Source organism: Colossoma macropomum, unplaced genomic scaffold (assembly GCF_904425465.1).
Source record: "Colossoma macropomum unplaced genomic scaffold, Colossoma_macropomum, whole genome shotgun sequence".
Classification (NCBI taxonomy): domain Eukaryota; kingdom Metazoa; phylum Chordata; class Actinopteri; order Characiformes; family Serrasalmidae; genus Colossoma; species Colossoma macropomum.
The window spans coordinates 8,670,167-8,692,916 of NW_023494791.1; the positions used below are offsets into that span (position 1 = coordinate 8,670,167).

The 22,750-nt window shown below is 40.0% G+C and overlaps 1 protein-coding gene across 2 annotated transcripts in view; it reads right to left on the reverse strand.

The window, feature by feature from the left end:
- Positions 1 to 22,750, reverse strand: part of LOC118810200 (protein quaking-B-like) — a 121,479-nt gene that overhangs the window by 70,561 nt on the left and 28,168 nt on the right. For both annotated transcript variants that reach the window (XM_036573784.1, XM_036573783.1), the window contains exon 2: positions 11,847 to 11,989. In XM_036573784.1, coding sequence (XP_036429677.1) covers positions 11,847 to 11,989 — 143 coding nt within the window. The remainder of the gene's footprint in view (positions 1 to 11,846; positions 11,990 to 22,750) is intronic.

Here is a 22,750-nt window from a genome sequence, read left to right on the forward strand (position 1 = left end):
CAAGCCATTTGGACCTTTAGTCGATATTGCCTTATATGAGCCTATCAGATATAGCTGCACGCTACCGCTCTCAGTTTGGTTCATTTTCTGTTGACGATGTATCTTTTTTCAGATCTAAAGTGAGAGCAGAGCTTGATTTTCTCCTCTCTCTCAGTGATGAAAGCTTTAAGTGCTGTTTATCTGATGGGGACAGTTTTGATATCTACCAGGTCTTACTTGGTTGTCAGGAGTCCCAATTTCTCTGTAGCCTTAAATCATTCATTGATCTCCAGTTTTGGAAACTGCTGTTTTTTCACTTATTTTCGTTTGACTTTCATCTTCCTTATTCAAATAGATTATCTTACATCTTATCCTCAGAAATATCTCCTTTAGCCAGTTTACATGCACATGAGGAAGAAATGTACGAGGCAGCTAAGGTGTGTTTGGGTAGATGCCTGTGTGAATGTTAGTCTCTTTGAGGGGCAACATGTCATTGACAGCTTTGTTGAGAGGGCAGATCTGGAAAAGGTTGTTATAACATTAGAAGGATGGAGGAGTTAAAGTGGGAAGAGAGTGCACCAAAATAGAGTGGACAAATTTACAAACACAGGGGAGAGTGGGGTAAGATAAGCCAGTGGGAAAGATGACCCACCACCTGTCTCTGAGCAACCATACATAATTTTGCCATGTGACCCTAAATTTAGTTTGCATCCCCCATTTTCATCTTGCCGTGAAAGGAAAAACCATGTGGATGAAGTAGTAAGCATATTTTTTTTACAAAACACTTTTTTTTTGGTTATATCACATATGATCAGTCACACATTAAAAATAATTTATCTCAGTTTAAAAAGTTACATCAGATATGTTGATAAACTGACAGTGTGTAAAAACACACAAGGGAATAAGCAAAAGTGTAGCTCTGGGTTGCTGGACTAAGCACTATTTCGGAAATGGCGGCTGTGGGGCACGTGGGGCTGTGAGTTCAAACAGTGGTTCATCTTACCCCCTCACGTTTACATAAAGTTAAGCCAAATATCTGGTGTTTTAATTGATGCTGCATCCCAACAATGAATAACTGACATTGAATTTCATATATTAGCCGCAGCATGGCAGCTGTCATGCCATGCAAATACAGAAGAAAAAAAGTGCTTTTCAAAAACTATTGCTTGTAGTCCCCAGTTTCTGTTTACCTCCTTTTTAATGATGTAGAAGCATCATTCTTGTTTTGCCATTTTTAATAATATTTTCCATACATATGTGATGTCACTGGCTATAAAGTTTGCAATTATATGGATGTTCAGAACATTATGTGACAATTATGTTTATGTTAATAAACAAAAAGCTTTTGCCAAATATACAGTTAAGAGTCAACATTAATAGTGAAAAACAAATAATCCATGAAGCTCCCTCAAAGAATAAACATTTCATTCAATTGCAGAGTTCCATGTCTTTTTTTTTAATCCCAGAGACTTGGCAAACCATCTTCAGATTTCAGAACTGTGGACAAATTAGTAATATTTATTATTATTTATTCATGAACACCAATAAAATCAGCAGAATGGGGGATTTAATTATTAATCATTATATTTAGAATTATACTTTAAAATCTGGGTAATACAACAGTAACTTTTCTCAGCAGGATTAATTTACCCCTAACGTGGAGCAAGTTGAGCCACAAGACCACTTTTTTTGGGACCCCCTATATTGTTGTCTACTGGAGTTAGGTACACTGCTACTGTTTAAATTGATGCCACACATCCTGAGCTGGCATTACATGCATTAGCTTTATTCCTGTCTCATATTCTCTTGACTATAGGTCGACCTAAGTAAAAAACAGCTTATCGTATCCCAGCTCTCTCATATGTAGTGTTGGAGGCTTCTGTGTAATTTTCAGTTAAATATGTGTTTCTCTGTGTTTTTCTGACACTGAAAAATGAATAGCTTGTATTTAATGGTTGCTCTGGAAATTAGTTAAATGAAAAAGTGGTCACTGTACTGTAGCCCTCTATCATTCCCAGTCATAACAACTGCAAAAAACACCCGAAGCAAGTGAGAAAGCATATGAAATTTACATGAAAAAAGTGAAACATAGCTTCACTCGGGTCCAACAGTTAAAGGTTAACATTGTTGCCACAGTAAACACGTTGTTTGTCGTGAGATTTTCTTTGAGAAGGGTTTACATAGCACACCGTATGACTTCTGCAGAGCCACAGTGTATGAAGTAGGCTAGATGTGCTAACTATCAAGCAACAGTCTGAGTGTTTGATGAAACAGGCTAGATTCTTAGTCCATGTTCAGTGCCAAGTGGAATAAGTTCACATTAATGCTAGCTAGCTAACTGTCTCCAATTCTTCACAGAATACACGTTTTACACTGTTTAAAATTATAATATTTTCTTTAACTGTCTGCAATAAAATATTCTTTTTCAATAAATGCAGTAGTTACTGATGTGGTGTTACTTTAATAGATGCTACACAAAAAGAATGCTAGTAATCGTTCTTTTGCAAGGTCCAAACTAGTTACCAACTACAATGGGGGTTCAGGCCTACTTGTAATACACCTGTCTGTTCAAAAGCACTTGCGACACAACCTCCTACAGCGACACAAGCATACACACACTCACTTTCGTGCACCCCCACTCGCATCCTGTCTTTCTGAGCTTGCTGAACGATGACCAAGGCCAAAGAGAGGACTGAGGCAGAATCAATCCTGCCGTGCATGCTTATAATGATTAATAATCAGTGATAGCTGCTCATCTCCGCCGCCGACGAGCGTGACCCAGAAAAGGACACTGAGGGAGGAATGATAGATGACAGCATTCTCTCGTTCACCCGCTCCCCTCTCTCCAAACTCACTTTGCACCACACTGGCTACAATTAAAAGCTCTGTTTCTGCTCAGGGCCTGAGAGGAGCATTTATAGAGCTTTATTTCCCCTTTACACAGAGCACACAGTCTACTGTCTAACATTTTCACACATACACCAGTGATGGGCATTCCAGCTCTTTTCTGGGAGTCATATCAATTTGCTCAGTTCACCAATAAGAGCTGGTTCGTGGTGGTGGTGTGTTAGTGTGTGTTGTGCTGGTACAAGTGGATCAGACACAGCAGAGCTGCTGGAGTTTTTAAACTGTGCAGCAGCAGATGAGCTATCGTCTTACATCTATAAGGTGGACTGACAAGGTAGGAGTGTCTAATAGAGTGGACAGTAAGTGGACACAGTGTTTAAAAACTCCAGCAGCACTGCTGTGTCTGATTCACTCGTACCAGCACAACACACACTAACACACCACCACCACGTCAGTGTTACTGCAGTGCTGAGAACGATCCACCACCCAAATAGTACCTGCTCTGTGAGGGTCCATGGGGGTCCTGACCACTGAAGAACAGGGTAAAAGGGGGCAAACAAAGTATGCAGAGAAACAGATGGACTACAGTCTGTAATTGTAGAACTACAAAGTGCACCTATACAGTAAGTGGAGCTGATAAAATGGACAATGAGCGTAGAAAAAAGGAGGTGGTCAAAATGTTATGCCTGATCGGTGTTTATAAACTATGAAGCTATGAAACTATGAAGGCATCATTTTTGGTGGATTTGTCTTGAAATCATTATGCTACACTGAACAAGTCAGATAAGTAGTTTCACTTGCATTTCAATTAGAGGATCAAAATCTCACTGAGTGAGGTGAGATTAGGAATGGGTGGTATAATGGTAATGAGGTATACCATGGTAGTTAAAACTGATGACAGTATTTCAAAATGATGACATCTCAAAGTTATGACGGTGTTAAATTTCCGTTCCACATCTATCAAGTAAACGGCCACATAAACAGAATCTGCCCATTCACATTTTAGTGGTGGGGGAGGGGGTCACAAGATTTCCCTGAAAGCAGATGTAGTCAGAGACAGAAACATGCCCAACATGCATCACTGCTGAAAAATTAAGCACTCTCTAAACGCTTCACACTTGTTGTCAACATTCACTGTAGAGCCAAATAGTTCTGGCCGTACTGTGCCTGTTCTAGTTTCTTATTCCACTGATGTGCTGCTAACTAAGAACCAGGAAATATCTCAGAACAACTATGCCAACACTGGCTCAACATTGGCTTGACAGCTATACACACAACAGAACACATTCAATTTCTGCTGTCACTCCAACATCAGTCACTCCAACACCAGTCGATCTCTCAGAGATGAGTTTATTTTTCTAAATGTGTGTAATTTGAATATCAGTCCACTAACCGAGCCTGTACTGACCTGCTTAGCTTAATGTTACTTAACACACTACTGATCCAAACACCACAGAACAGGTTGGATCTTGGCTTTCTGTCTGTATAATACCAGTCACTTGATTTGCTCTCTAAGACAGGAGTTTTTATTGCATACATGTGAGTCAGTGATTTGGAATCAAACCTGTACTGTGTGGAACTGGATCTGTAGTCTGTTCACTAAGCTAATGTTTAGGTTAGCTATGGGTTACAGATCCAAACACCACAGAACAGGTTTCATTTTGCCTTTCTGTCACTCCAACAGCAGCCACTTTACATCCGCTTCCTTAAATATATGACACTGGGGCTCAGTCATGCTGGAACAGAAAAGGGCCTTCCCCAAACTGTTCCCACAAAGTTGGAAGCATACAATTGTCCAAAATGTCTTCTTATGCTGAAGCATTAAGATTTCCCTTCACTGGAACTAAGGGGCCTCAGCCAACCCCTGAAAAACAACCCCATAGCATTATCCCTCCTCCACCAAACTTTACAGTTGGCACGATGTAGTTAGGAAGGTAAGTCCAGTGGCGGCGTGCTTTGCACCACTGCATCCCATGCTTGGCATTGTGCTTGGTGATGTAAGGCTTGCGTGCAGCTGCTCGGCCACGGAAACTCATGCCATGAAGATCCCAGCACACAGTTTTTGTGCTGATGTTAAAGCCAGAGGAGGTTTGGACCTCTGCAGATATTGATCAGCAGAGCGTTGGTGACTTTTATGCTCTATGCTCCTCAGCACTCTGCGAACTCTGTAACTTTACGTGGTCTGACACTTCGTGGCTGAGTTGCTGTGGGTCCTAAACGCTTCAACTTTCAATAATACCACTCACAGTTGGTTGTGGAATGTCTAGGAGGGAAGAAATTTCAGGAACTGACTTGTTGCAATGGTGGCATCCTATTACAGTACAACACTCGAGTTCAGTGAGCTCTTTAGAGCGACCCATTCTTTACAAATGTTTGTAAAGACAGATTGCATGGATAGGTGCTTAATTTTATACACCTGATTAAGAGGTGTGTCCCAGTGTGTTTGTATATACATACAAATACACACACACACACACACACACACACACACACACACACACACACACATATATATATATATATATGAGTCAAAGAGCTAACTCTGACTTGCAAATGACACACACACACTTACACGCAGCAGTAAGTGTAGATATGAGCACTGAAACGAATGCTCACAATTACAGGGAGCAGTGATGTTCTCCTAGCTCTGTTGTCTTTCTCACTCTAATAACATTGTTCACCAAATTGGAACGGGGTGTGTGCTGCCAAGAGAGCAGCACCACTGCACGAGTCTGAAGGAGCAAATTAATTTCCGTGCCGCTGCATGCCTGTCTCAGAGACGAGTGTGTGAGGCACCGGGGTGTGTATGAGTTTGTTCTCTCTCTTTTATCAGGCAGACCAGGCCACTGTTCTTCTGCCCTGATTCCCTGACCTCATCATACCCTCACATTCATCACCACTTCGCATCCACAGCTGGTTATCATCCCTCCACCCCCCTTCTCTTTCCTAAGCATTCTCCCTTTAATGTATTTTTTCTCCTTTAAAACTATCCCCGTCCTATCCTCTACTTAGAAATACCAGTGACCACCTATGAAGAGATAATTGGAGATTTTGAACCCCCATGTATGTACAAAGACACACAAATGGGGATGTCCAAGTGCAACTACATAAACCAGTCTTTCACCCACTGTTATGGTGTGATAATTAGAGGGTGGTAGTCTGTTGAAGAGAACCTGTGATGGTTTTCGTGGCTAATCAGCTAGTTAATTATTTTCTGGAAGGGGGTTTCCTGCATTAATGTGCATCATGCACTACCAGAGTGTGTGTCGGAGGGGGGGGTAACATGGTACAAAGTAACATGTTGAAGTTTAAATTCTTGAAATCACAGTAAAAAGTTGATATAGTTACTTAGATTAAATTTTGTTACATCTGTTACTCATAGGTCTCTACAGAGCAATATTAATTAATTAATATGCAGTAAATTCAAAACATACATTTCTGGCTGATTACAGTAGAGACACACACTATAAAATAATCAACTATTTGGTCATTTATTCTTAAAGATTTCATTTTGAGGTGACTGTTTCTGATTTCTAATGACTTGTTTATTGGTTTTCAAACAGCATCTGCTTCTTAATTTTAATCTGCATTACTGGCTGTGAGTGAAGAGTCTTTTTAAATGATGTTTATTCTTATTGGGTGTTTGTATTCTCAATAAATGACTGAAAATGACTGCTGGCTTTTGTCTTGTATGGTTGGTACAAGGCAAAATCAGGTAGTGTGTGAGTTTTAGAGAGTAACACTGAAGTAAATTAAGGAGTAGTGAAATTTCTTTCTCCAGTAAGTAATAAGTAATCCAATAGAATTTGTGAAAAGTAATTACACATTTGTACTAAAAAATCAAAACTCTGAAAACCTTTTCATAAATAAGTTTTCCAATTTTTTACAACTTTCATTTTTTTTTTTCATTTGTACAATTTTCCACATTTTAGAATTAACGATAAGACATCAAAACTATGAAATAACACACATGGTCATGTGCAGAAGCTAAATTTTTTTTTTTTTTTCTGGTCTATTTTTAAATAACGAAATATGTTTTCAAGTGCATTCCTCTGCATGCTGCTAAATTTTTGTCCAGCACCAGTGCAGTGCTAAAAATATAGGGCTTACAGCACCACATTAACGTCAGCTGAAGTCTCCTTGGTTTATATATTTTTTGCCATTTTGGTTAACCAATTATCCGTTCATCAAACCTTATGGATACTCAAATACTTAAAATATTTGGAATGCGCATCTCAAAAAAATTTTTTTTTTCATTAGTTGAATTTAAACTATTTTATAGGCCTGTCACAATTAGCAAAAATATGCTGAATACAATTATTTGAGCTGACCACCACTGTCTTCCACAGTTGTTAGCTTTCACAATCCTACTTTTACGTTAACAGATTTGAAGCAAACGCAATACAGCATGAAAGCTGGAAATGCATTTATTAAAACGTGTCATTGGTTGCAGGAAAACAAAGACAATTATTTATATGGCAGCTGAAATTTCACAGGTTTAATACCGGGAAATAATTTAGTACATAGGCACTATTTGTATTTGTCCTAAAAACACATTTTATTTCTAGTTAAGTACAAACCTTTAGGTCAAAATATCTTTATGATTCTGAAAATTGCATATTCAGTCAGGTATAGTTTACACTGTGGCATCCACAGTTGCCATTCAGTCCATAAGAACACACAAAACCTTAAGGCATATCTGATGTACACTGTACTGTCTAATGGTGATTACATAAAGGAAAGTAAAGACTAAATCATCTACAGAGGATAGAAACGTGTGTCAACACACATACACACACACACACACACACACACACACACACACACATACACACACACACATACACACACACACACACACACACACACACCTCTTAGACCTCCTGGGACTCTATTCTCGGCTGGGGGTTATTTGAGGCCTATCATTTCATCTCTCATTCCTCCTAATGAACCCAAGCTCACTAATAATGATCCTGGGTGTCCTTCAGAGCAGCAAGGACAGCCAGAACCTTTACACACACGCACACACTCTCACACACACACACACCCAGTGGCCTTTTGCACAGCCAGAAAACTCTCACAGCACTCAAGAGAACAAGTGTAGCTCCACTAAATGTGAACTTTTTGCAATTTGCTGAAGAATGGAGAAGATGGATGGTGCAGCACAAAGGGCAAAAAGCCTGGCAGTATTTCAATTAACATATTTTATATCCACTGTATCAATTCAGAAAATAGTGGATGTTGGTCCCATCCATAGTAGCTTCTCACAATCACCCTATGAAACAAGAAAATACATTCACTGCAAGACTATTGCTTTAAAAGCACAAATGAAACCAGGGATCAGTCTTTGGTCAGTGCAGTTTTGTTTCTCTGACTGTGGCTTCTCTGCTATCACTTTCACTATTCAGTATTAATTCAGAATGCTTTTAAATTATTTTGCTACAAAAATAGGAATTATTACAGATGTTTGAGCAATATAAATATGCATAAAATATTTATATTAAAATAATATCCTTTGCTCAGTGTAGGGCTGCCACTATTGATTATATTAGTAACTGCGTAATCTCCTGATTAGTTGGATGATTAATAGAGTATTCAGAATTTAAGAAAAAGCCCAAACAAAAAAAAAGACTGAACAATAACAGTCCATACATACTTTAATATAACAAAAGAGTTTACTGGAAAAGGATAAACCGAGAAGCCTTTAAAAAAGACTACGTGGCAAAAAAGTTAATGTAACTGAGGCTCTTCTCTCACTGTAAAGGCCCAGTCACACTAGTTTTGTCAACAAAATTTTACAAGCAATATCAACGGAATTTGCTGTGATAACTGAATTTGTGACTTTCAAAGCAAATAAATTTCACTTACAAAATTTCAAATTCAACTTAAGATCGTCCTTGAGCAATACCACTACTACTTAGGCTATGTTGACTTCTGAAAGGGCCGGGATTCTTTTAGCTAGGGCTTTTTGATTCCAGAAATTTTGGATTCAAGTCCAATTCCGATATTGATTCCACACAATAATCTTGATTTCAAAATCCACACAGAGAAAAATACAGGCAAAAATAAAGACTATAATATTAATTATCTTTGACCTTAGCAAGGAAATTGGGAGCGCTAGTGCTACCTAAATTAGGCCTGACACAAAAAAAGCTATTCTACATGCTGAACATTTTTAAAATCATTATTGTTGCAGACAGACACACACGTGATGTATCTCCTCTGGTGGCAGATACCAGGCTCACTGCTTTCATGGGTTAACCTAGCTGACTATCGGAGGCTGGCTAAGTTGTACCTGATTCTCCTTTATCAACTATTCAGGTGGGTAAACATTTCAACAATGTAATGTTCTTTGATTGTAAGCAAATTTTAGAAAATGGCATTTTACTTCGTTTCTCCATTGTCTAAAGTAAAATACAGCTGGACCATTGATGTATGTGTTGTAGAAGGAGGCTTTTTTCATACAGACTATGTAGACAGTGACAGCACAATATCTCTTGCTCCTTGTGCGGCTAACTTTAACAACACTGTATGGACGCTGCTTGGAAATCTCCATTCCCAAATATCTGGAATCAAGGATTGGATTATTGTTGGGATCGACTCCTAGCCCTACGTTTAGCTTCATTAAAGATTCAAAAAGGAGGAAACGCTAACTGTAGCAGCAAAATCCTATGAATATTTTCCCTGTTGGCTATAAATAAACACATGAAAGAGAGTTTAGCAATCAGTTTAGAGACTGTATTATTATCTTTACTTTTGTGGTCTTGCTGTTTGTTTTAGAGTGTTAGCCAGCTTGCTAACTGCTAGCTTCTTGGCAAACTGCAGCTGCACACATCAACTCACCTGCTGCCAACCATGACAGTTATCTGAACTTTTTTGCTACAGATCAATTTGCAGCAAGTTTATAATTATCTAAAAGAATTATGTTGATTTTTGTGTCGTTACTGTTAGGTACCATGCTAACTTCACCAACAGAGAGGGTTTTTTTTGCCACCAATTCTCTGGGCTAGTCACACCCAATTAAACGCATTTGTTTAGCATGGCTGCAGCTTAAAAGAGTACAGCAAGACATTTTAAAGTATACATTATTATGAAGGAAACGGCTAATAGGTTTTTAAGTGATTAATTAAGTTTGCAGCTCTATTCTACATCACAGAACTCTTTCAGCAGTCTGTCAGTGCAGAATGAGAACTCGTGCTTTTTTCATTCACAACCAGAACTTCTTAAAATGAAATGCTGATGTTAATCTCCTCTTTTCTCCTAAGGGGGGTTTAGGAGAAAGTTCAGAAATCAGTAATTCTTCATTAATACATTATTGAGATCTGCTTTATTTCTCTGAGACAATCTTAAGAAAGACATTTTTCCCCCGTGGTGAAATATCATATTTTGCCACAAAAAATGAGAGATTTCTCCAATCTATTCTCCCACTCTCCGTGACAGGTATAGCCAATATTCAGGAGTTATATTAATTTAATTCTTACACAGGTCTATTATTCTGGGTGTCCAGGGTGTTTGCTACCTTCCACCCAATGACCGCTGGGATAGGCTCCAGCACCCCCGTGACCCAGAAGGATAAGTGGCTTAGATAACGTGTGTGTGTTGTTAAAGCATACATTAGTCAGACAGATGAGCCTCACAGCAGAATGCAGCACGTTCTGGTACCACTGCTTCCTCCTGTGGGGAATATGGCCAAATAAAACCAGGAAACCAAGAAACTTCAGCAAAATGGAGGGTCCTGATTCCAAACAGTGCTCGCGCCCCTGCTGAAGAGGCTCAATTAATGCTGCCCATGCAGGAATCAAGCAGGGACGGAACAAGTTAATTGGGATCAATCAGCTAGGAGCTGGGCACGCTCCCCTGGGCCGCAAGGCTGAGCCGAGCCGGATCTGACAGCGATTGCTTAAAAGATTTGTTAACCACTGGGAAGCTGGTGACGCGGGTGAGCGTGCCTGACTCAACACAAACTGGGAAGCAGAGGTACAATTCAAAGTCACCCTCATTACTGAAGAACACAGTCAGTGAGAGAGATGCAGAGGATACAAACCACCATTTTAGACTAAATTCTACTACAGCAAGCCTCATCTCAAATGATGCCAAGCATGCAGTCTATTCAGCTACGTTAATAGAATCTATGGCCTTGTGATGATAATCACGCTTAAAATGAGACAGAAAGATGAAGTCCTCTAGAGCGCATGCTGTAAGCAATAACAAAAGCAAATGGTTGAAAACCCAGACGGCTCAGGCTTGCAGTAAGTGCCTATGACAAACCATCTGTTTGGTCCGTAGCAGATTAAATGGGCCCATAAAAAGAACCAAAACATGGTATGCAACCTCACTACTTAAGTGTCTCCTAATGAAATCAATAAATTGGACTTGAGCCCATGTCCTAATGCAGAGAAAACCAGATTACATTGACTTGTATGCCTCTGTAATTAAATAAGGGCAATCCTGTATGCAGCTGCGCAGAGTTATTTACAATTCCATTTACTTATTTATGAAGATTTAGCAAAGAGCCTGCGTATGAATATTTATTTGGAAAGTAATCTTTTATTGACATCCAGGAGCACCCGGCTTTCATTGTGTGGTATGAGCAAAACAATTTTTGGCGCTCTAGCTTTGGTTTCTATTTTCTGCATACAGATTGAGTTTCCTCAAAAAGAGCAAAACAGCGAAATGCAAATAGCATACTTGAGCAAATTGTAATCTCCATTGATGCTGTAACTAAAAGCACTCTATGCGGGTGCTATGAGAAGGTCTCCATTACACTCTTCACCACAAAAATAAAGGCTCCTAGATGATTCCTGGCTTTTATATTGGGTTCTAGGTAGGGAAAACTGGTACATAAACTGGAGATTCTTTAAAATTTAAAAAGTCTCCTCATACTCACACATCTTATTTACAAAAACAGTTTTTTAAAAGGTTCTTTAGTGGTTCTACTACGGCATTGCTACAAAGAATCCTTTTTAGAATCTTTGTTTTTTAGAGTACAGGCCTGAATAAGCTGAAGAGTTGATACTCACATCAGGGTATTCTTTAACAGGCACATAGAGCTTCTCCTGGAGCTGAACGATGGGACCCACAGCATCTGGCAGCTCCGAGCTCCTCTTCTCCGTGCTGCCATTTAACGTGTCATTGTACATGTCCTTCCGTACCCTGCTGATCTCTGCAAGAAACACCAGACACACTCTTAAGTCACTGCAATCGGAACAAAATACATACTACTCAACATTCTGTATTCATACGGAGGGAGAGCTAGCAGTGTCTACCAGTAGTGTGTTGTTTGCAAATGAACCAGGGCTCTTTTAGGTGAACGTTGCTAGCTGACTGGCACTAAAGTTGTTTTTTATTTATTTTTTTTATTAATTAAATCAAAACAAATGGTTACATCTTGTGGTCCTGCAACTGAACATTCATCATTATTCTCTCCTGGGTGTCTTTTGAACCCATAATCCCCAACACATGTTGATTATTGTGTTACTGTGTCTCTGGTTTTGTTCTTGCTGTTTATGTAGTTCTTGGCAAACTTACTTGGTATAGTATAATGATTCAGAGCCAAATCTAGCAAGAATAGCAAGATGCTTTAATCTTCACTGTAACGTCTTGATAGTTTCACATTTATTTATAACAGTTTTTTATACAAAACACAATGCAGTGTTTGCTAATTAGGAAGTTAGGAGGTTTTACTGAAAATTAAGTGATAGATAGTATCACTATCTAGGCTCATTTTGGGAAAATATGGCAGTGCTCCTGAACAAAGAGCCGTCTGGGAGCTGAAAGGTTTGACTCTTATTGGTGAGCTGAGCCAATTGATCTGCTTCACTTAAGAGAGCTGGAATGTCACTCCATCAGTCTGACCTAGTGTATATTTAACCCTTTATAGCCGATGCAAAAACATGGTCATGTGAAGAACGTGATCTGACTAAGCCAGAAATTTGTAGATTGGACCACAAACTACACAAAACACTGTGTCACACATCCCTCCAGCCATGACTCTCTGGTGGGCTCTATTTCCCAGAACCCTTTGGATGAACACATGACTGTGACATCAGACCAGCCCACGTATCAGAGATCTGCCTCACCTGATTACTCACTTGTCGCACCTGTTTCTCACATTTTGTGATTAGCTCAGTTAGCATTTAAGCCGGGCTGTGGGTTAGCTCAGTGCGAGGTACTGCTTCTCTTATAGAGCTGCGTGGTCGTTCCCATGTTTTGTTGTTTGATTCAGGTTCTGACTTCTCTTCTATATTTTTGACTTTTCCTTTTTGCCTGCTCCCTATTTGGATTTTGTCTGCCTGATTAGATTTGCGCTATGTTCTTCTACCTGTGTATTTTGACGCTTTTGGATCTGACCTTTGCCTGTTTTTGATGATGACTCTGAAAAACGTACCAGCCTCATTTGTTTCTTTTATCTGCACACGTCTGACTCGTTCTATCAAGTTACACGCTGCTGTTTTTTTATCATCGTTAAAAAAATAAAAAAGCTCTTACCGATCCAAAATGTGCTCTGAATGAGCTCACGTGCTTGTTTAGAAAAAAACCTTGTGCATCTTTTACACAGTGATAGAAAACACTGTAGCAGATAAAAAGCTTAGATTCGCTTAAACACACTGTTCCACTCCAGCCAAGTTTAAGAAGCCGTCCTCAAATTGTAGTAATGCATCACCGCTGAGACGCTCAGCTCAATAGTCTTAACTAATAATCCAGATCGATTTTTGGAAGTAAGGTATTGGGTGGATTAATAATGAGGATGCATTTATTGCATTCTGGAAGAGCAGAGCACTTAGGCGACGTTGGCCTGCTGTGTCTGCATTTTATTCGTTTTAAAGCGTAAGCAAATAAATATTACATTTCTCCATAATGCTGGTGGATGTAGTCTTATTTTCTATGTTTCATAAATGTGTGTGCATTAGATTTCACTGAAAATAGTGGATATCTGAATCAAATTCCCAATCAATGCCTCCCTATTAATCCTACTTTCTTTTCTTTTCTAAGTTTTTAAGACTACTTGGATCTGAGGTATAAAACTGGGTTAAGACGATGCCGCAGGAAAGCAAAGTGTCCCATTTTGCCTCAAGGCCTGAAGGAGAGGTCTCTTTACTGCACCACTGCCCTGCAGTTTCCTCAGTGCACTGTGGCTGAGGTCTACAAAAGGTGCCACAAGGGCTGCTTCTGTTTTAAAACACACTCTGCTTGAAGAGGTTACAGCTGAGATCTACGGCAGGAAAGCCAAGGAACACGGAGGAAGGATAATCACTGTAATTACGCACAATCCCTTCTGTCACTTAATGAAGGAAGCAATAACTCTCCATTTCTTAAACCAACCATATTATCCTTGAGCAGAAGCAGAAGTGAGGGAATGAAGTGGGGGGGGTCTCGAAAAGAAACAGAAGGAAAGAGAAATGAGAGAGAGAGAGTGAGAGAAAAGAGAGAGAGCATTCTAATAAGGTGGGAAAGATAATTAAAACCACCAACTCTGTTAATATTTCATAAAAGACATTAAGTATCCTGGTCCCTAGCTGCCGCCGCTGTGCGTTGTGTAATTCTATTACTGGAGGATGAATTCTCTGGTGCAATTCTCAGGGGCAAACCAAGGAGGAGGGAGAGATGTAATTACAATGGGGATGGCTTGCTGCCATAGACATACTCTTGACACACACACACATACTTAAATGCCTGCCACTTCCATGACCTCTCCAATCCATATTCCAAAGCCTCCATAAGTCCTCTTTTATTTATGAGGACACACAAAAAAAGGCCCACGAATGCACAGGGTAAATACATCATCCCAAGCTAGGTAAATGAAAATGCGAAAGGTTAGTAACAGGCAATAATCAGGACAGCTATGCGCTAATGCATGATCAAAAACAACCGCACAAAGCGCACTGAAAGAACAGCTCACACCAACTAACCTTTCTTGATCAGATACATGGCCTGTGCTCTAAGCCTGCCCTGGCTAAACGTCTATTATACGGCATCTCTCGCTCATCTCAATAAATCGCGGCTTAAAAGAGCCCTTTTGATGGCCGTAAATGACGCTCGCGTTGTTATCAATGGTGATTTATACCTTTGGCGTGACATCCAAGGCCGTGGCTGTGAGAGAGAGAGAGTGGCACTAGGAGAGAACTTCCTTTGAAAGGTGACAAGAAATATGACAGGCACATCAGGTTGGCCGCACAGCGCGACGGTGTGAGGAGTCGCGCCGGCACATAAGGGATATCACTGCTACAGTGGTGACAGAGTGGTGAAAAGGAACTTGAGAGTAGAAAAAAAGCTCTATGCTTTATACTCCTTTGCAGTGACCGATCTTGAGAGCTCCAATTACCTAATGGAACAGAAATTCTCAATGTGAGACTTTGGCAAAGTGCTGCAACAATTATTTTTGTAAACGATTGATCTATGAACTAGTCCAGGGGTCGGCAACCCAAATGTTAAGAAGAGCCATTTTGTCCTTTCAGCAGAAATCAAACCACCTTGGGAGCCACAATATTTTATCTCCATTTTACCATCTTCGCTGTAAATATGTCTCAGTATGTGCTAATGGGTTAGTATAGACTAACAAATTTAATATAAACAAAAACACAGACCTACTTTGCTCTGCTTTAAGCTTGGAGAAAGTGAAAGATTAGAGAAAATTCTATTTTTCTCTAAACTATTCTTTTAAAAAATAACAGATAGCATGAGGCAGATGTTCAGACTTGACTGATAGTTCAAACCAATATCTGATTAAGCGTTTATTGTACTCCAGAATGTTTAGGCAAAGCTGAGCTACTGTGCTAATATGTCTGCACTGTATGTCTACACAAATTTTACTGCATTTGTAACACTGTAGAAATAAATGTTATGTTTCTCTGTAACGCTACTGCAGCACGTAGATGTACTACAAATTTATAGATTTTAGGCAAACATATTAAAGAAAAATATCAGCAATATTAAAAAAGAATAAGCCTACCATTGCTTTGCTAACTGTGCCTAGCCTACTGCACGGTGTGTACCAATGAACATTAAATCTCAACGTTTTTTAACAACAGCTGCGAGTGAAAATGTTGCAGAAGTTTTCGTACATGCATCCTTTCCTTCTGTACTACCATAGTGTGGTCGTGATAAGTGCAGGCCTAACTGCCCCAACACTTCCTGAAGTGTAATCTGTAATTTACTGAACTGATCACGAATATCATTCTTCACAACAAAAATGAATGTCATCTAGAGATTGCACAACACCACTTTTTCTTTTCTGACACCAACACTGAAACCTTGATTGTCGATCAATACGATCGATCAATAATTGAATTTTTTTATTTAAAATGAATTATTTTTAATTGAAGCACTTCTCTTAAGATCTACAAGTAGGCAATTATGCTGAAATTACTCAAACACTCTACTACTCCACAGGATGAACTACACAGCTAACGATATCACAGCAGACAGGATAGATGTGTTACAAGACTGAACCACATTAATTCTTTTTTCCCCCAATACCCACCCATTTTCAGCCAGATACTGAAACTTGGTATCACAATGGTGCCATCTCTAATGACAATGGAAAAACCAGTCAACGAATCATTGCAACTCTTCTCTGGAGGTCAGAAGTTCTGTGATTGCTTTTGTTGAGATACAATTAGGTGGACAATTAAAGTGAAAAATATGAGCATATGAAACTTACAAACACACATACACAATCACACTTAGATCTCCTGGTACTCTGCTCACAGCTGGGGTCTCAGACCTATCATTTCATTTCTAGCCTCACCTAATGATCCAAAGCCTCCTCATAACAACCCTGAATGTTGACTCTCTCCTCATGACAAAGGTGATATTTCTAACCATAACAGGGAATTAACCTCAGTTCTATAAATACCCAGAGACAATGATCTAAAACAGTAAATCCACTCCACCCAAGCCTGGTTGTATCTGCGTAGCGCATACAACAGGCTGCTATTCTCCCTGGTTCCTGGCACTCGACAGCTCGAGCACAGCGGCAGTGCTGAGGATTAGCCTGCTGCACGCAGGGAACAGGATACACTGAGTCTTTCATCAGCCGTGACGCCTGTGAATGTAGCCTCATTCTCCTCACTCTCCTGGGATACCGCGGCTCCAGTTATTACACCCGCACTTAGCTGTTGCTTTTTCACCGCCGCTCTCTTTGCCTGTCAGAGACCATACTGCTAACGGCTAGAAGAAACCACCGCACATGCACAGAGTCAGAAAAAACACACTTTGTTTGCATGCAGGCATGTTAAAAGCTAGATCAAAGAATAGCCAACGGCGGAGTAAGGTGGTAATTGAATTCATCTGTCAGGTAATGTTGGACTTTTAGACGGACATATACAGATGCTCCTGCATAGTAGCTGCACTCTAGAAACCAAAGGTCCTTGAAGGTCTTTGGATTATCTCACCTGTGGAGCTCCTACAAGGTTTGCAAAGGTTCTTTGAAACATCTTATTAAAGGTTCTAAGAAATCTAAGCTAATCTGTCTGGAAAAGGTTCTGGAAGCATGAATTGTTATTACAAAGAAACAGAATTTCAATACGAACCCCCAAACGGTTCCCAAGAGAAGCTTTTTTTTCAGAGTCTGAGGATTTGGGGTGTAAATAGGACTAGACGGACGGTGTACTTAAGGTTGTGTTCTTTGGGCCGATTGGGGAGCGCTGTCCGGTCGGTCAGACGAGACTCCAGACCTCAGGATGATTAAACTGTCAGCGGTGATTTATGAACGACGTTATTATGGCGTTTTAAAGGCGGTTTTTAGTGATTTGTCAGCTTTCTTGCCCTCCGAATTCAATCACTTTTCCTGCGCTGGCCTGCAGGGCTGGACTTGCTGCACTAGTGAGCACGCAGCAGCCACCTGCGCACATACGCCACACAATCATACAGACACAACACACACACGCGCAGACAAAACACACACAAGACACACACGTAGGCTGAACTGCTGAGTGGTACATCCACACAGAACCCTTACACAGGCAGCATCAGCAAAAAAAAAAGCTTTTTTGAACATCAGAAATGTATTGCAACAAGTCTGCGCTGTTTGTTCTGATCCACTCATCTCTAGAGACGCTGGGATGGTCCTGCACAGCCCAGCGAAGCCTCAATCAATAAAGCCAGATTAATTTTCCTGTCACCGGGACACAATCTGCCTCACGCATCTCCTGCGATTGGCCTCGCATTCGTCAACATCACAAACTATTAACCCAGCTTGGAGAGAACAGCCCTCAGGACCCATGAGGCAAGATCTAACAGCCGTTCTGAAAGTCTAAAAAGAATAACACAGATAAAAAGAAAGTAAAAAAATAATATCAGTCATTGTTTTATCTCACAGATCTTTGCTCTGTTGATCAGAAACCCTCTGTTAATCTCCCTTGTACTGCTCTTTTACCCTTTCTATTATTATATCATTATGCAGTCTCAAACACAGAACAGTTTCCTCTGTTTGAGTCGTGGTGCTTATTTCTCATGCTCTATGGGAATTTCTCTCAATCGTCTTTTGCATTATGCGGCAGTAAGGTGGATTTCTAGAATGATGCCTGTTGTACACAGTAGTATGCAAAAGTTTGAAGACTTCCAATCAAAAAATGTTTTTGTAAGTGAAAATAAGGGATTTTCTACAGAGAACAAACTTGTTTTATGGCATTCTGCAAATTTTAGTGCACAGTTTCTATGTCTTTGCTGAGTTTAACATATTGGAAAAAAATGAAATTGTGCCATAACTTTTTATTCTGCATTAAAATGTGCAGAAATGTATTCTATGGAGAGGCCATGTTCACTTATTTTCACATAGAAAATCAACAAAACGTGTAAAATCATGGGACAAAACATGCCCAAACCTTTGCATATGGCTGTATACGAACTTACTTTTAATTACTGATGCATACATAGAATTTTAAGGCTGATGATTAAGCAATAATTAATACCCTGCCCTGTCCATTACTGATACCAGTAACAAATTTTTCTGTTTTTTTTTTTAAGCAAATTCACACTACAATCCATAGTTGAAGTACAGTGAGCGTAAGACAAACACTAAAGTGAACTGTAAACTAACTAACATTAGCTAGATGAACTACACATTCCCTCCAAAAATGCATCAAGACTGCCCATACTCCCCTCTTTTTAGCTTCACCCCAATGAAGAAAACAGTGGTGCTGACATGCCAATCTTTGTCAAACAAAAACACAATAACAGAGCCATGCAGCTGTGGTTGTATTGTCTTCTTGTATTGATTGTCATCTGTAATTTGGTCACAAAACTGTAATTAATCTACTAATAAAGAAGAAATTGTGAATGTCACATGAACTTCAATACCCAAGTTTGTGGCTACTTGAAACAGCCCATTTCACCTGATGAACGAGAGCTGAGACATGCAGATTTTTCTTGAGACCCGAATCTGTTTTGTCAGATGTTTGAAACCTGACACTGTGGTGTGAGGATGTCCTAAAATATATGTCTTAACATCTTTTGTACAGGCATGGTATCTGCTTGCCACATCGTATTTAACTAGCACAGCGACGTTTCTAGAACAGTCTATGTTATGAAAAATGAATGTGGTATTAATATCATATGACCCAACATGTTTGAAAGCTCAGCTATATTCATTTATTAACTAGCATCTTGCATGAAGACGTTTTTAAGGTCACTGGGGACTGTTACTATGGTAACCACCACCAGGGCCAGACTTTTCAAGAGCCACTTACAACAGTAGGTAAATGTAATGTTATGAGGCTAATACCAGAACTCTTACGTGGCAATGCCAATGAAAAAACACTGTACACGACCAAAGGCGGCATGCAGCCACACAAACATTGGCATGGTGACAGTGTTACCAGTGAAAATGGATGATTATCAGAGAAGAGCTTTAACAAAGTCGATTGTTTATTTAAGGTGGAAAAAGGTAAAAGGATGCTCTGTACTCTTTTTAGTTTTTGTTTTATAATATTGGACTTAAACAATGAGATGTTTGGTATCCATGGTTTTGGGGAGATTTTTTCCCCCATTTTTACCCAATTTAGTTGTCTCTAATTCCACCCGCTAGTTAGGACTCTCCCAATCACACGATACCACTAGCATTAGGAGGGCGAAGGCTAGCACAGGCTTCCTCCGAGACCTGTGAAGCCACCACATTTTTTTGAACTCCTGCTCCAATTGTGCTCTCTTGGACTCCCGGCCAAAAAAATTGAACTTATGATGGAAAATTTCGCTGACTGCTGTGGTTCCCTCTATCCCCGCTGGCAATGGCAAAATTGTCCTTCACTGCTCCATTGTAAACAATAGAATAGCCAGCTTGCCATCGACTGCCTATTGCTAAAATGTAAACGCAGCATTACTGTGGCGCTCTTGTGCGGTCTGCTATATAGGCAGTGGTTTTACTACTGTGCTCCATTTGAGTTTCAAAGAATGGAAATGCCCAGCACTAGTGGCTACATGTGCAACAGAAGTGTGCAAGCTAAAATATCTGTTCTAATTATTGCCTGTAATTCCAATATCAGATCGATAATAATAATTACATTTCCTCATTTACTGGGGAATAATATATTGGCCGTTCATAAATCATGCGGCCATAAAACGAACTGTATTAAACTGCACTGAACCTCCAGGCCTAATCACAGCCTTTCTCAATCGCAGAATTTTGCACGGTCAAACCTCGGCAACCACCTCCACCACTCCTCAGCCAACTGCGTCAAGATTACATGTGACAAATTTCTGACACCAGGGGTTATCTTAATATTAATGAAACAGCTGCTGAATCGTTGGCGCCGGGCCCAGATGAGAGGAGCCGCTCCAGCGGCGGCGGGACGCGACATCACAGAGTGTGATGGAGGGGGGTGGAGGGTGCCATCCTCTAAACAGAAGGCTGCACCACCTTCACTTGCTGCACAGGGAGGTCCACATGAGCATATGGGCGGTGAGAGAGAGAACACAGGGAGTGAGGTGAGAAATGGAGGGGACAGAACAAGAAGAGTGTCTGAGGGAGAGAGAGAGAGACAGACAGAGAGAGAGAGAGCAAGAGGTGCTGCCATGAGGAAGAGTGTTAAAGGGAGAGCCAGTGAAGCAGACAGGCAGAAAATAAAATAGAGAAGATCCAGTGACAAAAGGGAAAAAAAAAGAAGAGAAAGGGAAACTAGGTGGGATGGAGAGAGAGAACAGACCAAGAGATCAAAATGCAGCACAGACAGACACTGTAATAGCCGACTATGTTTGATGTTAAACGCGGTCAGCCTGTGATGGCAGGTGAAACAGGGTAAGTGTGGATAATGAGGATTTGAGTGAACAGGAGAAAGGCAACCTGGAGCAACATGTAAAAACAAATAGTGTTTCAGCCGCATCAGTTTTGTAATATTGATTATAATATTATAATTATATAACAGTACACACTCATTTTTTTTTAATATATTCTCAGGCTACTTTCTATTTTAATGTTCCACTATTGTTCGAATAGCCCTCCTTACGTTGGGTTATACTGATAAAATTTAGACAATATTTGACAATATTTTCCAAACATAAAAGACATTTAATTTAGCATTTCTAAAGTAAATAAGTGAGCATTAATCAAGTTAATAAATTTGTTTTCCCCAAGTGCTGCTACTCTATACTAAGAGAATTTCCTACAAACCTGACATAGCTTGCTTTGATTGGACAAGGGTCTCAAATTTGACAAACTGTCATTAGTCGAAGATTAAGCCTAAAATCAAGGACGAGACCCATCAGAATGTCAATTATAAAACTGATAGTTCCAGTTCTGATATTTGATTGGCTGAGCCACGTTCTAACCCATTTTAAAACACTCAATGTACGCACGTCTAAGTGCACGCTTAAGCTGCATTCTGTATTAATGCACTGAGATGGACAGTGGTGTAGTGGGCCAAGTATATGCATGTATATGAAAACTAAAAACCTAAAAGTTGCCAAAATTACTGGAATATACAATAATTCTACATTCTACCGTTATATTTATCACTCATAACTAAAACGAACATAAATGTCATCTACCACGTCCTCTATAATTTTGCACACCCATATGTGATTTCCTCATACCGTTGTGCATCACTTCTTTCCCTCTGAGGAGATGGATCAAATAGTTGTCTGCCATCACTTGCAGATGTTTGCTTTTGATATGGAACATCATTTGTGTATTTGTTTTATTTGTGCTATATTTGTATTTGTGCTATTGTTCTCTCGAAACGTGGTCCCGAAGATCACACTGTGTGCTCAGTTTAACTATAAAAATATAAACTATAAAAAAATAAGTAACTACTAACTAGTTGCTTGTACTATAGTTTAGTATTTTTGGAGTATTTCTATTGGTCCATTAATCATGAAATTTGGGCAAAATGCAAAGGGTAACTGGAGTTTTAAAATTATTCACAAAGTAAAAGCACCAATAATTGAGATACAAGGCTTTTGCGCAACATTCGCATGGTATGGAATTCTCTATAGACACTCTCTATTGTGATATGGTTACTGTATTTGAGCATGTGTGCATTATAAGTGCCAGTGCAACACCAAACATAACTGAGTGTACTGTGAACAGAGATTACACCCCTTACGAACCAGCTGTAACTATGTAGGTAAAGGTAAGCAGGGTGGCCTGAGCAAGTGAGTGAGTGAGAATCAGAGAGCTGGAGGGTGGTGAGAGAGGAGTGAGAGAGAGACAGGCGGAGAGCAGAGACGGATAGCTGGGGACAGAGTGAGAGACAGCGAGAGCTGGGGGAACTGACACCCTTCTGTGTTTGTAATTACGCGGCTCTGTCAGAGGGTGCAGGTGGGGAGGGGAGGAAAAGGGCGCAGGCTCAAACTGAGACACCATCTGGGCCTGCGCTCACTGCAGCATGATAATACTGCCCAGCCCTGCTGCCTCACCACACACCCCCAGAAATACACATAAATACATGCACACACCTACACCAGCACAAACATAAACCTACAGACCTGC